The 16115-nt window shown below is 47.4% G+C and overlaps 1 protein-coding gene across 1 annotated transcript in view; it reads left to right on the top strand.

Annotated features, from left to right (window-relative positions):
• The window catches only part of LOC144672601 (RNA-binding motif, single-stranded-interacting protein 2-like), a 59249-nt gene that overhangs the window by 15635 nt on the left and 27499 nt on the right, over nt 1-16115 (top strand). Inside the window, exon 2 of the mRNA XM_078534423.1 lies at nt 151-242. Within this exon, the coding sequence (XP_078390549.1) occupies nt 151-242 (92 nt within the window). The remainder of the gene's footprint in view (nt 1-150; nt 243-16115) is intronic.

The following is a 16115-nucleotide window of genomic DNA, read 5'->3' as shown; positions in this document are numbered from 1 at the left end:
TGTTTTTTTTTGTAGCTCAGGCTGACCTGCGCCAATCTTTTAGGCCCCAGTTGAATGCATCCACCTTTCTAATGTGCGATTCCGGCTTTAATGATTGTTCAAGTCCAGTTTGCCATTACTTGTATTGATGCTGTTGGATTTTTTTTCAAGGCTATGGGTTTGTGGATTTCGACAGTCCTGCTGCTGCACAGAAGGCAGTGTCTGCGCTGAAGTCCAGTGGGGTACAGGCCCAGATGGCAAAGGTAAGTGCACACTCTTGCACTTGTAATGCAGCGCTGGCTGCATAGGCTGACCGCTTTTCGTTGCTTAAAGATGATTATTCTCCCACCCCTTCTCTCCCCTTTTCATAAGTTCTTTTCTTCCCCCACTCCCGATAATCATAACCACCCCCCCCCACCCCAGCTCCTCCTTCATTAGGATGCCTGTGTTCACTTGTTGTGAGGCCCAGTATCCAGCTCAGGCCCACTGCCAGTGGCAGAGGCCTAGTGAGTGCCTAGCTGCCTAGCAACCGGTGACCAGCAATGGCCTTGGGTAGATGCACTCCCCTCCCTCTCCTATTCTTCTGGGGAGTTCTCACATGGCCCATCTCTGCTCTCCACGGCCTGTCCAAGATCAGGATTTGTTTTTCTTTCAATCGATTCGCAGGATGTGGGTTTCGCTGGCTGGGCCAGCATTTATTGCCCATCCCTAATTGCCCTTGAGAAGGTGGTGGTGAGCTGCCTTCTTGAACCGCTGCAGTCCATGTGGTATAGGTACACCCACAGTGCAGTTAGGGAGGGAGTTCCAGGATTTTGACCCAGCGACAGTGAAGGAATGGCCGATATATTTCCAAGTCAGGATGGTGAGTGACTTGGAGGGGAACTTCCAGGTGGTGGTGTTCCCATCTATCTGCTGCCCAGATTGTGATTAGAAATGGGTGAATGTCCTACCACATACCAGCCAAATCCGGTTGATATCTATTTTTGTTTGCACACTCACCTCACACTCGCAGTTGCCAACTCCTGACTTATACAAGTGTCCACATCCCCGGGTGTGCAGGCCGAGAATCCTGTGACATTGCAGTTGTCCGGATACCATTAAATATTGTCAAATATACTGTCGGGGTCACGGGTTGAGGCCAGAGCTATAAAGGTGGGCACCACATTCAACAGTAAATACACCATTACTTGATTTTTGTTTTTAGAAATCTCTACCAATAGCTGTTGGTATATTGGCTGCCAACAAGCTTCGTTTTTCTTTGTGTTTTCTTACTCAGCCTCGCTCAGTAGACACTTTTCCATCATATTTTTAACATTCTTTCATATTCCTAGTCAGCATATGGCATGGCTTCTAGCAGAGCGATCAAGGTATCTGAAGGGCTAGATTGCACATGGGCGTGAAGGCGAAGATTTGATATGCTGAATGACCTTTTCTCAACTCCCGACATTTCCATAATGGATAGTAGCCCCTAGTCCCCTGTGTGTGTGTCTGTGTGAGTGTGTGTATATGTGGCTGTAAGTGTGTCTGTGTGCGTATCTGTGAGAGTGGGCATGTGTGTTTGTGTGAGTGGGTGTGTGTGCATGGGTGTGTATATTTGGGTGTGAGTATGTGTGTATCTGTGCATGTGTGTGGGTGTCAGTGTGTGTATGTGGGTGTGTGGGTGTATATCTGTGTGAGTATGTGTACCTGTAAGTGCGTGTGAGTTTGTATATGTGGGTGTGAGTGTGTGTGGATGTGTATGTGTGTATCTGTGCATGTGTGTGGGTATCAGTGTGTGTATATGTGAGTGTGTGTATATGTGTATGTGGGTGTGTGGGTGTATATCTGTGTGAATATGTGTGTACCTGTAAGTGCGTGTGAGTTTGTATATGTGGGTGTGAGTGTGTGTGGATGTGTATGTGTGTATCTGTGTGAGTGTGTGTGGGTGTGAGTGTTTGTGTTTCTGTGTGAGTGTGTGTAGATGTGTGTGTGTGTATGTCAGTGTGAGTGTGTGTATATCTGTGAGTGTGTGTGGATGTGTGTGTGTGTATGTCAGTGTGAGTGTGTGTATATCTGTGAGTGTGTGTGTATCTATGTGAGTGTGTGTGTGTCAGAATGGTGGATGTGGTGTGTAGACGTCTGATGAGAACCGGGTTGGGGTTGGCTGTGATGCCTCCTGTAGTTGAGCAGCTTGCTTACTGCCTCTTGGGCCAGGAACCAGGTGGAGGAGGGGGAGGTGGGGTGGAGCTGTTGGCTGTTGTAGAACTGCGCATGGGCAGAGTTGGAGGCTGCATGAGAGGAAAGTGGAAGTCAGGGAATGACAGGAATCACATCCCAGCCAAACTGGTGAAGCAGCCACGAGTTGGCAAGACATTTTGAAACAGCAACTCTTTCTCCTCATCTCCCTCTGGATTGCTGATAAAGGAGAGCGGTCCATGGGCTGAACAGGAGTGGGCAGCCTGTCACTCAATGCTAGCACCACACTATCAGGCAGTACCTTTGAAAAAAAATCAACAGGAAGAAAGATGAATACTATTTGCTAGTTAGTTTGTGTTCTTGTTTTACATCCGTTGTCTGAGTGATGCAACTGAGGCTGATAATTCCAAAAGTCAGCATCTGTTGGGGAAGGCAGGTCAAGGCCTAAAATATGTTACGAGCAAGAGTACAGTTTAGAGGGGGTCCACACTAACAATCATCCCAGAGGCAGCAATGTATTTCCATGCAACAAGATAGCGATTGTCAGGGATTTGGTAAAAAACAAGCACAGACAAGATGAGGAGATTTTATGTTGTAAATGTAGTGAGTTGTTGTGATCTGGAACGCTCTGTCTGAAAGGGTGGTGGAAGCAGATTCAGTAGGAACTTTGAAAGCATGCACTGATCACAAGATGCTGGTCCATTCACCAGGATAGACTAGATTCCAGCTTGTGGCAAAGAATTCTGATGCACTATTCACTTATGTGGGGCACTCTTTCCAATATGAAAGGCCCACCTTGGCATTTCAACAAAAGTGACAGCCTGTTTAAAATAAACAGACTTAGGTGCTAGAATATTGGAGGAGTTTTTGCACAAACACTTTTAATGTGCAAAGCCAGCACAGACTGAAGACTAATGCTGGCTCGTTCTGAGCGGTACTACTTTTTACATCATCCTTGTCAGGGTCTGCTTCATGTTTTCAACACCACCCTTAAATGCTTTACGTCACAGTGCTGCAGAAGCAGCAGTGATCACACAGCAGTGTGTTCCTCCACTAACGTAATACTAGTATAGGTTACTGGGTGACCATGCCCTCAATGACTTACAGAGCACCCTTAGAATACGATGAAAAACGCTCCTGTTTTTGTGCAATACACATTTACCCATTTTATTTAAGTGTTTTGAGCAGTCACACATAGCCAGTCAAAGAAAAGGGGACTGGGTAGTTTGCCATTCTATGCATTCTCAGGATGTGGGCACTGCTGGCAAAGTTGGCATTGCCCATCCTTCAGCCCTTGAGAAGGTGGTGGTGAGCTGCCTTCTTGAACCGCTGCAGTCCATGTGGTGTAGGTACACCCACAGTGCTGTTAGGGAGGGAGTTCCAGGATTTTGACCCAGTGACAGTGAAGGAACGGTGATATATTTCCAAGTCAGGATGGTGAATGACTTGGAGGGGAACTTCCAGGTGGTGGTGTTCCCATCTACCTGCTGCCCTTCTCCTTCTAGATGGTAGTGGTCGCGTGTTTGGAAGGTGCTGTCGAAGGAGGCTTGGTGAGTTCCTGTGGTGTATCTTGTAGATGGTACACACTGTGCCAGGGAACCAGGTTTCATATTGAATCCAGATGAAAGCAAAATACTGCAGATGCTGGAAATCTGAAACAAAAACAGAAAATGCTGGAAAAACTCAGCAGGTCTGACAGCTTCTGTGGAGAGAGAAACAGGGTTTCGAGTCTGTATGACAGTCAGCTCTGAAGAAGAGTCAAACGGACTTGAAACGTCAACTCTGTCTCTCTCCCCACAGAAGCTGAGATTTTCCAGCACTTTCTGTTTTTGTTTCAGATTGAATCCAGCTCGCACAGATCAGATGAAATCCTTCCTTTTAAATGGACAGAGTTCGAATAGGGCATTCTTAAGCCAGAGGACAGGGCAGAAAGCACACCTCACTATTAGCTTTGCTTAGATGTGGCATGTGGATGGATGTGGGAAACCAGAGAGGTGCAGTGGGCAGTGTTTGTCACAGACTTAGCGTTTCAGTAAAAGATGCTGACTACACTGACCAGGGAGTGGAATGTGTCTGTTTTGGTGAAAGGTTCAAGCATCCCAAGGACTGGAGTTGGATGGTGTTCCCAACGTAAACCCACTGGCTGGGGAGTCTAGGACTAGGAGGCATAGCTTAAAGATTCGAGCCAGAGCTTTCCGGAGGGAAGTTAGGAAACACTTCCACACACCAAGGGCGGTAGAAATTTGGAACTTTCTTCCACAAGTCGTGCTAGATCAATTGTAAATTTTAAATCTGTGACTGATAGATTTTTGTTAACCAAAGGTATTAAGGGAAATGGGCAAAGGCGGGTATATGGAGTTAGGTCATGATCCCATTGAATGGTGGGACAGGTTTGAGGGGCGGAATGGCCTCCTCCTGTTCCTATGATGGCGCCAGAATACATTTACCCCTGTGTATCAAAGGGACAGGCAATGCCTGCTCCAGCAAAGCAGCCGTGTTGACGATATGGCCCAGTGGTCACTGGAGGCCCATGGAGGAGCTGCTGCTGTATGCACTTCCGGCCCTCAAGCCACAGCTTGCCAGGCTCATGAGGTGTCTCTCCAGCTAAGATTTGGGATGGCGAAGAAGCAAAAAGTAGAAAACAGAACACTTATGAAAAGCAAATTGTGAGCGCCTGAAAGTTTCTGTAGGCGGGCTGTGAGAGAAGGCCCTCGAGGGTATCACAGCCCTGACATGAGGCCTACAGCAAAGGAGGTTATAATTACCTGAGATTATTTTGGAGTATTTGCAACAGCAAAATACATCCTCGTCAACCAGAGCATTCACAATGCAGGTTTGATGAGAACAGTTTTGACTTTGTATATACGTATCAGTGAAGCCTCTTTTCTGAGGGACGCGCATGGACATCTATTTGGAGATAAATGTTTTACTGAGGGAGAGAGGGACAGCATCTCTCATCCACTGCCCCCCATCCTCCCTGGTCTTTCCCCATCTCCATTCCCTTCCCCCCCCCTCGCCCATTATTTTTGGTCCACTCATTGCTATAGTTTTCTGACTCTTCCCTACATTTACAGTTCAGAAGCTCACAAGAAATAGGAGCAGGAATAGGCCATTCGGTCTGTTGAGCCCGCTCCACCATTTAATAGGATCATGGCTGATCTGGTTGTGGTCTCAACTCCACTTTCCCGTCTGCCCCCCATAACCCTTGACTCTCTTGTCGCTCAAAAGTCTGTCTAACTCATCCTTGAATATATTCAATGACCCAGCCTCCACTGCTCTCTGGGGGAGAGAATTCCAAAGTCTGGCAACCCTCTGAGAGAAGAAATTCCTCCTCATCTCCGTCTTAAATGGGAGACTCCTTATTTTTAAATGGCCCTAGCTTCCCCCACGAGGGGAAACATCCTTTCAGCATCCACCCTGTCAAGCCCCCTCACAATCTTATATATTTCAATAAGATCACCCCTCATTCTTCTGAACTCCAATGAGTATAGGCCCAACCTGCTCAACCCTTCCCCCATAAGACAAACCCTTCCCTCCCCTTCATCCCAGCAATCAGATGAGTGAACCTTCTCTGAACTGTTAAATTGCCAACTTTAAATAGTTTGCACTTGGGGACACTATTACTTCAGCCATTGTGGTCCCCTGACAGGGGAATGGTGGGGGACATGTTGAGGGATAGCGAGACTTTGAAATCTGCCGATCTTAATTTGTAGTCGCTACCACTCAACAAGGCCTGACTGATCAGTTTTTCCGGCTTTGGGTCTGGTTGCCTTTGAAATTTTATTATGGCTTGATTCACCCTCCCTGGAGGCCTGTCAGTCAGGCAGGGCAGTGGTTGGGTGAGAGGTGTGAGGAGGCGAAATCTTGCAAGGCCAACTCCATTTCAGAAAGAGCTAGGAAAGGCATCGAGAGTAACTCGTATTGTATTTAACCCCCTGAAAGAGCCCTCACTCTCTCCACAGCCCGGCCCCTCCCTATCTCTGTAACCTCCGCCAGCCCTACAAACTTCTGAGATCTCTGCGTCCCTCTAATTCTGGCCTCCTGGAAGTTCCAAATTGGTGGCTGGGCCTTTAGCTGCCTAGGCCCTTAGCTCTGAATTCCCTCTCTAAAACTCTCTGCCCATTGACCTCTCACTCCTCCTTTTAAAACGCTCCTTTAAACCTACCTCTTTCACCGAAGTCTTGGTCACCTGCCCTGATATCTCCTTTTATGGCTGTTTGTAAACTTTTCTTTGCTCCTGTAAAGCGCCTTGGAATGTTTTACTACATTAAAGGTGCTCTGTAAATACAAGTTAAGCACAAGTTGTTGTTTGATTTTTGTGTGTGTGTTTGTCTGTGTGTGGCTGTGCGTGTGTGTGTGTGTTTGTGTTTGTCTGTGTGTGTGTGTGTGTGTGTGTTTGTCTGTGTGTGTTTGTCTGTGTGTGTGTGCTTGTCTGTGTGTGTTTGTCTGTGTGTGTGTGTTTGTCTGTGTGTGTGTGTCTGTCTATGTGTCTGTGTTTGTCTGTGTAGGTGTGTGTGTGTGTATGGTTTTAGCAGACTTGCCTTTCACCCTTAGGCTTGTATTGAATCCAGCCTGGATTAATGAAATAAAAGTCTCTTCTGGCCGATGTGAAATGAGTTTTGGCAGCTTTAACCCAGTTTCCAATAGATACAGGCCACGACGCCAAATGACCCTTCTACACTGCATTAGTTGGCACTGCTGTGAGAATTTCCTTGTCGCGCGCTAAGTGTGCATAGGTCATTTCTGCTCTCTAACTCACGCACTGCAAGGCGCTATTTTTGCGCTAATGGACTGGCAGAGACCTGACTGCACGATGACGGACGCATAATCCGGAAAGGCAATTGCATCGTGCCTGCGCCAAACACTGCTAACGATGCACTTTGGAAGCTGAAAACTGCAGAAAGATGTTGCTAAGACCACCTGCCTCTGGGGATCTTTGTTCTGATTGACTTAGCTGGACGTGTAAGAGGCCCACTGTACCCAGAAGGCCCTGCACATACTCAGGACCTGAAAGGTCACTTCCGCATTTTGCAAACAAAATATGGCAGCCTGTGTTAACATTTTGCAAGAGTGCATCTTGTTGTCTATTTGATCAGTCTTATTCTTAGCTCCTGTATATTCCCAGACTTTCAGAGCAGCTTAACCATTGTTTCAAACTGCGAGACATGTCTCTGGAGGCTCCACGCGTTAGTGACGGAAGATTTCGTACTGTAATGCAAGAAAAATGAAATTCAGTTTTGCCAGTCTTAAAAGCTTGGGTGCCCATTCATGATAACTTAAAATGTTCATTATCTTGCTGTCAATAATAACATGGCAAAGCCTGTAATAATAACCATCCCTGAATGGACCTTGTGACGCCAAAGGTAGTTTTAATTTGCCTTTTTGCTAAAATATTGTATAGCTCTGCAGAGCTGCAGAATATGAAAGAGTAAGTTTTTATAGCTGCTATTTGATATTGTAAGTGGCAAGTTATTCATCGACCTGAACTTTCATTGTACTGGCTCTCAGTATCAATAGCTACCAAATATTGTTGAAGACCTAAAATCTCGGTATAATCTGTTGCTATAGTATGCCAGTCGAAGGTACAAGGTTAGTTAAACCAGTGGTTAACAAATCCTGTGTTCACTACAGAAGGTGTAATTTTGACAAATCAGAGCTTATAACCATTCCTCAAAATTGGGGATCCTTTCCGACCTTTGAATTTCAACTTCTGTTTAGAAAATAATATTCATTCTGGGCCTGCTAACCTGATGGCTGAATGCTGGGCTGAGTGATTGGTGTCCCTCCTGTAAGTAACTTGCTGGCCCTGTGTACACAAGCATTCTCCTTATTGTATCACACCACTCTCTGGTCTGCCTTCTCCCCATGTAGATATCTGCTGTATCACGGGGAGGAATTTTGGGTCAAGTGCTAAGTGCGGGTAAACAGTGGAGTCATTCTGCTATCCAAAGTCCATCGGTCTTAACCTTCGCTTGGTCAAAATGACCCCACAAATTTCTTGCCATTAAAAGTAAGCAGCCTGAGAGAGGCGATGGCTGATGTAGGAATTGGAAAATGTGACACTGCTGCAGTTGGGAGGGGCAGGGCGCTCCTTTGGTTGTTGGGCGCTTTCACTCTGCATCGAAATTTGGCTTGGCCTACCTGGGGGTCCTCAATACCGCCAACACTCAAATTGGAAAACTGTTCCATTCCCCACCTTCATGAGGCCCAGGATTTGCAAAAACGCACATTAATAAGTCCCTGCTACCTCAAATATTGTAAAAACATTGTCACACATGACTGACACAAGGGGCGGAATTTTACGGCCCTGTCGTGGTGAGGGTGGGGCCATAAAATGCGGCGAGCCGTCCAAGAGTCCATTGACTTCAGCGGGACCGTAAAATCCCACCAGCATAAAATTCAGCCCATGATGGGGTTTTTTTTGAGTTAGGTTGAAGAGAGGATAATTTATTTGAAGGCCTTGTCACAGAGATATCAGCACCCCTCAGAACAATGAGAAAGTGAACACTCGCTTCACTTACTTCAGTCCTGCTTTGGTCATTCTTCAGTTGCTTACATGTTCCAAGCAGAATCGTCCTAGAACAGAGTCTCGTTTCCATTGATTTGGGCTACCTGAGCCTGCTTGGAAGGCTGTACATCGATAATCAGATCGGATCATAAACATTTTCAGTCAGCGACCAGAATGGGAGACAGCGATTGTACTTCTTTCAATTTAGTGCACTGCATTCACTGCTCACAATGAGGTCTCCTCTACATTGGGGAGACCAAGTGCAGACTGGATGACCACTTTGCGGAACACCTCCGTTCAGTCCGCTTTCAGTCGCCTGTCATTTTAATTCTCCACCTTGCTCCTACTCTGACCTTTCTGGCTTTGGCTTCCGACACCTTTCCAAAGAAGCTCAGTGTAAGCTTGAGAAACAGCACCTCACCTTTCAACTGAACACTTTATAGCCTTCCAGACTCGATATTGAGTTAAAGAATTTCAGAATGTAATCTCTGTCACTCCATTTTGTTTCTTTTCTTTGCAGGTTTCTGTTTTACTCTTGTTCTTGCTTTCGGATGACAGCTGTTCATCATTCTGCCATTCACACCCCCTCTCAACACATCTTTTGTTTCTTTACTATTCCCATTACCTCTTCCTCTGGCCTTGCACTTTTGTTATTTAATATCACCTATCTCATGTCCTCACAGGTCTTGCCTTGTGTTCTTGCCCCCTTTCACTTCTTAAAACCGATTACGCTTTCTAACTTTTCCCATCAAGTTCTGATGAAAGGTCACCGACCTGAAACGTTAACTCTGTTTCTCTCTCCACAGATGCTGCCAGACCCGCTGAGTATTTCCAGCGCTTTCTGCTTTTAGATCAGAACGGAAACCCTGCATAGATTTTATCCTCTGCCTCCGGCCAAGGGTCGTCGAATGTAATTGTGAGATTTTTAAGGTTGTGTATGGGATGCGAGATACATTTATTGCCCAGCCCGAATCGCCTTCCTGGGGAGTTGGAAGGTCACCTCTCCCTCACCCTGCCTATTGTTACTAAGTGTCGAGCATTTGCTCTCTCACCTTGCTGCTTCCAAGTCTCAATCGCATCTCACTGTAGCAGACGATGAATGTGTTCTTGACTGTGTGGCTAGCCACTAGAAGTGAAACAAGCTACTTTGCTGGGAAGTGGGCTAACATTCAGGGGCATAGGAACAAGAGGAGGCCATTCAGCCCCTCAAGCCTATTCTGCACCTCCCCCCACCCACCGATTCAGTGGATTCATGGCAAACCTGTATCTTAACTCCATCCACTCACCTTGGTTCTGCATCCCTCAATACCTGTGACTAGCAAAAATCTTATCAACCTCAAATTTGAAAATTTTAGTTGTTTAGTTGACCCTACAGCCTCGGACAGCTTTTTACAGGGAGAGATTTCCAGATTTTCACTCCCCTTTGTGTGAAGAAGTGCTTCCTGACACCACCCCTGAATGGCCTGGCTCCAATTTTAAGGTTCTGCCCCCCTTGATCTGGACTACCCCCTCCAGAGGAAATAGTTTCCCTCTATCGACCCTGTTGACCTTGAGCAGAAAAGGTTGATATACCACCCAGTGGGCACCCAACAGGCGGGCACACTGCATCTGTGAGAAAGAGGGTGTGCACAAATTTCCTATCCCTGCCCAGCCCGTCCTGGGACATTTGCATGATCCAGGGGAACTCCAGGCTGTACTATCAGCCTCCCAGGGTCAGGAGATGGGGATTGGCAGTCAGATGGCCCTGAGCACCTCAGAACATTTGGGGTGGGCAGGGGTGGAGGTGGAGGGGTAGAATTGCTTGTCCCCGCTGGGATTCTCTGGTCAGAAGTCAGGCCATGGTTTTCATAGCTAGCCCTGCATTGGAGCGCCCATTAGCTGCACAGTAAGGAAAGCGAGGTGGCAGCCCAGTAACATGCCCTTCCACGTAGTGGCATTAGTGATCTTGTGCCCCCCTGTCAACCCCCTGCCCTACCCCAAAAGAAACCACCTAGGCAAAGTTGGCATAACGAGGAAAATGTGGGTCAGGTCAGGAGGTCTGGTCAACTGATGGAGGGAGCCACTTGGCCTGAGTATGTGGCACTCTCTCTCTCTCACCTCTGAGTCAAGCCCCCTTTGCAGGACACCTCATCTAGGCTGACACTCCCGGTGCTCAGAGGTTAAACCGGGGTCCTTTCCATCTATTTCACTGGCTTGGGAGGATGTTGAATATCTCACGGCACCATTCTCACTTCCCTGGATGAATGCAGCTCCAACATTCAAGAAGTTTGACAACATCCAGGACAAAGCAGCCTGCTTGATTGGCACCCCATCCACCGCCTTAAACATTCACTCCTTCCACCACCGACACAGAGTGTGTACAGCAGTGTGTACCATCTACAAGATACGCTGCAGCAATTCACCAAGGCTCCTTCGACAGCACCTTCCAAACCCACCTAGAAGGACAAGGGCAGCAGATACATGAGAACACCACCACCTGGAAGTTCCCCTCCAAGTCACTCACCATCCTGACTTGGAAATATATTACCGTTCCTTCACTGTCACTGGATCAAAATTCTGGACCTCCCTCTCTAACAGCACTATGGGTGTACCTACACCACATGGACTGCAGCGGTTCAAGAAGGCAGCTCACCACCACCTTCTCAAGGGGCAATTAGGGATGGGCAATAAATGCTGGCCCAGCCAGCGACGCCCACACCCCGTGAATGAATAATAAAAAATCATTCCTCTCATTTGTGGGATTTTGTTCTGCACAAATAGCTGCAGTGTCTTTGCCAGTATACGCCCTGTCTATTGAAGCACTTTGAGATGTTTCTGAGAGATGTGTAGGGCCGACGTATAAATGCAGTTCTCTATTTATGAATGCCCAAAATCCTGGTTTGGAGTTTTGATGTGGTTTTAGAGAAGGGTGACTTTAAGAAGCTGCCTTCTTTTTTAACTTCACAATGCCCCTTTTGTCTAATTCCCTGAGGGAGCGTGTAACGTAAACTTGAATGGAATTTACTGCATTCATGCCAGGAAGCTGTAGAGAGACAACAACACAGGCCCAAAGATGTCCTTTTTTTTGTCTCTGGAAGGGTTTCTTTAATAGGATTAGCTCGTGGTCACTATGTCTTGGTGTGTGGCTCCTGCTTGTGGGAAGGGGGGAGGGGGTAGGGAAGAGGCCAGCTTTTTGGTTAGCTCATTGACATGATGCAACACAAAAGCAGCTGTCATTCCTCATTCTGCAGGCTAGAGTATCACAAAGCTGGCCCGTGACACTTGCTAATTGTTTCACTTTTTGGCTTTTGGTCAAGTGCCAGGCGCTGAGAACTGGAGAGTAGTTTTTCCCACCGTTGCTTTCTGTGAAGAAAATTATCAATTGCTTTTGTTGTCTCCCTCTTGTGTGTGTGCCCTCAGCTGAAAGGAATGCTTGTAGGTCCCATTAAACTGATTCTTTGGGCCTATTCAAGCTGACCTGCTGAGAAAGGCTTTTAAGAAGAAAAAAACACGCCTCAGTTTACCGCTATAAATCATCTCAAACACTTCTGGTGAGTGGCTTCTGTAGTGTGGACGACTACACTTGTAGATCATTGTCTGCTGGGTTCAGTTTGGACTCCTGCCACTGACCTTTTGCAGCATCAGCCTGACACGTTTGAGCTTTCCTCTGAAACGAACCTGGAGCTTGTTTGGTTCAAGAATAATTCCCGTTTTAAACATAGGAGCGTTAAGAGTAGGCCATATGGCCCACTCTGCCATTCAATAATCTGTCGATCTCAGTCTTGAACTGAGCATCCACAACCCTCTGGAGTGGAGAATTCCAGAGATTCCCAACCCTTTGAGTGAAGAAATTTCTCCTCATCTCAGCCCTAAATGATCAGCCCCTTATCCTGAGACTGTGCCCCCGTGTTCTAGATTCCCCAGTCAGGGGGAAACAATCTCTCAGTATCTATCCTGTCAAACCCCTCCAGAATCATGTAGGTTTCAATAAGATCACCTCTCATTCTTCTAAACTCCAGAGAAATCCTCCTTACCCCAAAAGTTTGTTTTTGTTGGCTTTTTCCTTCTGCCAGGCACGGTGGGCCTTGCCGGCTTGTGTCTAATCATTTGGCAGTGCCACTTTCTGATGAGCTGCCATTGATTTTTGGTCGGGAGCATCATGAACTGAGCGACTCAAAATCAGGAGTTACAGCCAGTGGATTTCTGCGGAGCCGGGATCTGCCCTGGGCATTCCATCAGTTCCCCAAACCTGAGCTTAATACCGCACAGGGGAACCCTAAATAGGAAGGTGAGAGTGAGAGATGGAGCGAGGGGTTTAAGGCCCTTGCGACACATCTCCACTGGGTCTGACCACACCTCAACCCCTGGTCTTCCACCCCTCTCCCTAGTGCTGCACGCAAGTCAACACACTATTGTCCGATGCCAGCATAAGTTTACATTTATAGGCAATGTACAAGGATGGTGTATAGAATGATTTTACGGATGGGATATACAGCCCAGAAACAGGCCATTCTGCCCAACCAGTCCATACTGGCATTTACGGTTCACTTGAGCCCCCTCCCATTCTTCCTTATCATCATAACCCTCTATTCCAGCTTCCCCTCAAATGCATTGATATTATTCATCTCACCCGCTCCCTGTGGCAGCGAGTTCCATATTCTAGTCATCCAGTCATTCCACCAAATGGGTATAATTAGTTCAGCAGACCAGGACCACTCATTTCAGTATTCTTTTATTAAGGAACACATGTGCTTGTGTACTTGTTTGTCTTGAATGATTTGCCTGAACTGCAGTATCATTCCTCAGGTCTTTAGATATTTTTTGACCCGTGATCAGTCAGAGCTGAGGACCTGCGAATGCTGAGGTGGATTTTTTTAAAAAGCCCATTGACTTTAGGTGGGAGTTTGACCGTAAGATCCCACTCCAAGTCTGCAATGAGGAGAGGCCATCCAGCCCATTGAGCCCGACCCATCCAGAGATCTTTAGTCTGGAATTTTCTTGAAGCTGCGCCCCCCCACCGGCAACCCCCTGTTGTAAGTTCGTAGGACCTTTCCCCACAAAACCCCCAGTGAAATCACAGCGTGACCTACATTGATTGTTCTACTGTGGTCTCCCCCCAAACTCACCGCCGTCTGTTGACGTGGAGGCCTGGAAATTAGGCCGTGGAGCATGAGCGTACTAATCTTTAATCAGCGAATCTGAAACTGCCCACTCCCTACCTCCCCCTGCCCCCATGCTATAAAGCTGAAGTGTTGACGCATTTATATTAAACATCTTGACTAAAATAATGGGGAGAGGAATTGTGAACAAGCTCCCCCTGACAAAAAAGCAATTGGGTGGGGGCGTAAGGTGGGCCTGAACACGCCCCATTTTCCACTGGATCACTCGTAAATCCAGAGGCCCAGGCTAATGTCCCTGTGACATGAGTTCAAATCCCACCATGGCAGTTGGTGGAATTTAAATCAAAATGACTAAATCTGGAATTGTAAAGCTAGTCTTAGTAACGGTGACCATCTGGTTCACTAATGCCCTTTAGGGAAGGAAATCTGCCGTCCTTACCCAGTCTGGCCTACATGTGACCCCAGACCCACAGCAATATGGTTGACTCTTAACTGCCCTCAGAAATGGCCTAGCAAGCCACTCAGTTCAAGGGGCAATTAGGGTTGGGCAACAAAAGCTGGCCTTGCCAGAGACTCCCACATCCCATAATTTTTTTAAACGATGGGTTAGCTTAAAGCTCCCTCCACATTGATGACACAAGAAGACAGCATGAAAAAACGCGCACTGGTGGCTGATGTTCAAATGCTTTGCACTGAACTACTTGACACTTCATAAATCGGGATGATTTCCTTCAATAAATATCCAAATGGAGCTTTTCTGCCTATTTGAAATGAACAGATGGAAACTCGGCCGAGTCGGCGGGGGGAGGGGTTGGTGGTGCAGTGGCGGTTGGCAGCTTAGAGAAGGATACAGGCAATCCTTAATCCCCAAGTCAAGAACGTCTGTTTGGAACTTTGCATGACATGGTGTTTGTTCAGGTGCTTTACTAAAGCTAAGTGTTTGCATCAGATTCATCACTGTTTCCTCTGATGGAGATAAAACTCCTTTTGTGCGCTTCTTAATGCAGCCGTCAGCCTTTCCACTTGAAAGAAATTTACTGGATTGCATTAACCAGGGGGAAATCAAATTCTGCCCTGGCTCTGCGACTCGTTCCACTGACCGGCTTGGCTGGCATCTTTAACTGACGTGGGGAAATGGTCTAACTGGCAAGTCCCGTTTCACCGCTGCCCCTCTGTCCATGGTGCCATTCTTAGTCCGCAGCCCCGGGAAGTAAGTGTTGATTGACGGGCTATTTGTCTGCGGGAGGCTTTGTGCGACCCAGTACTGCTCTTGCCTTTCGAGCTGGGTTCACTGGAGCGAGAGGCGAGGCTGGCATTTGAGTTCAAGGTGAATATTGACACCTCGGCGCCAGCCAATGGCCCGGAGGCAGGGGTGGACGGGAGTTACCCAATCATCCCCATTCTAGGCCAGACCAGTGGCTGTAGATTTCTTCAGTAAGGTGGGATTTGGCTGAACTCCACTCTTAACAGGCATTTACCCAAAACTGTTCCCCATTTGGCAATGAAGAGAAGAAAAGTGCAACTTAACAAGCCTCTTACAAGCACTTGACTGGCTGGTACCAAATTCCTATCTGTGCTATTTTAGTTGCTATCTCTTCAAACAGACAGACTGCTGTTCACTTGATCTCCCTTTAAATTGCCAGTCTCACTCAAAAGGGGTGACATTGCTGGGGCAGAGTCAAAGGAGCACAGAACCTGCACTGGGCATTTGACACCTCCCTTACTGATGATGTGGAGCTTGTCCCCGCTTGCTAATTCTTAGTTTGCAAGGAGGACAAGAGGCCCTGGCAAAAGCGCTTCACAGGGGTGCCCAGAATAAAAGGGGCTCGGATTTGACCCCTGAACCATGCCAAGTCAGCTGATCTCAGGCTGGGCCCATATTTGGGCAGCGCAGCTGGCCTTGGGCTCAGGGAGGGGGAACTCACGAAAGCTGCCAAGGTTGCTACCCCAGCCCATCCAATCACCATTCAGTGCCTGTGTGTGGTTGGGGGTAAAAGAGTGAGGCACAAGAGGCTGCCTTGACGCTTCTGGTACCTTGGTGGGGGGCGGTGGGGTGGGTGGGGGGGGGGTGGTGTTGCGGAGGAGGTTGTTGGTTGGCGAAGAGAAAATAAGGAAAAAAACTTGGCCATGCAACACCAGAACACGGTCAGACATTTGGTAAACTCCAGGCGAAATGCAGCTCTGGTATCTGATACTTTGCCAGTTAATAGTCACGGTTCAACACTGCCTGAGTGAAAACAGCCAAGCGAAAGATGCAAACAGCCTATATTTGTAGATTTAAAGAGGTAAAGGAACATGCAAAGAAGTGCAGGGAGAGGGTACGAATGAGGGGAGAGGGTACAAAGTGAAAGGAT

The sequence above is a fragment of the Cetorhinus maximus genome, chromosome X (genome assembly GCF_964194155.1).
Source record: "Cetorhinus maximus chromosome X, sCetMax3.hap1.1, whole genome shotgun sequence".
Classification (NCBI taxonomy): domain Eukaryota; kingdom Metazoa; phylum Chordata; class Chondrichthyes; order Lamniformes; family Cetorhinidae; genus Cetorhinus; species Cetorhinus maximus.
The sequence above is the reverse complement of the archived record's forward strand: the minus strand, read 5'-3'. Positions and strand labels throughout refer to the sequence as shown.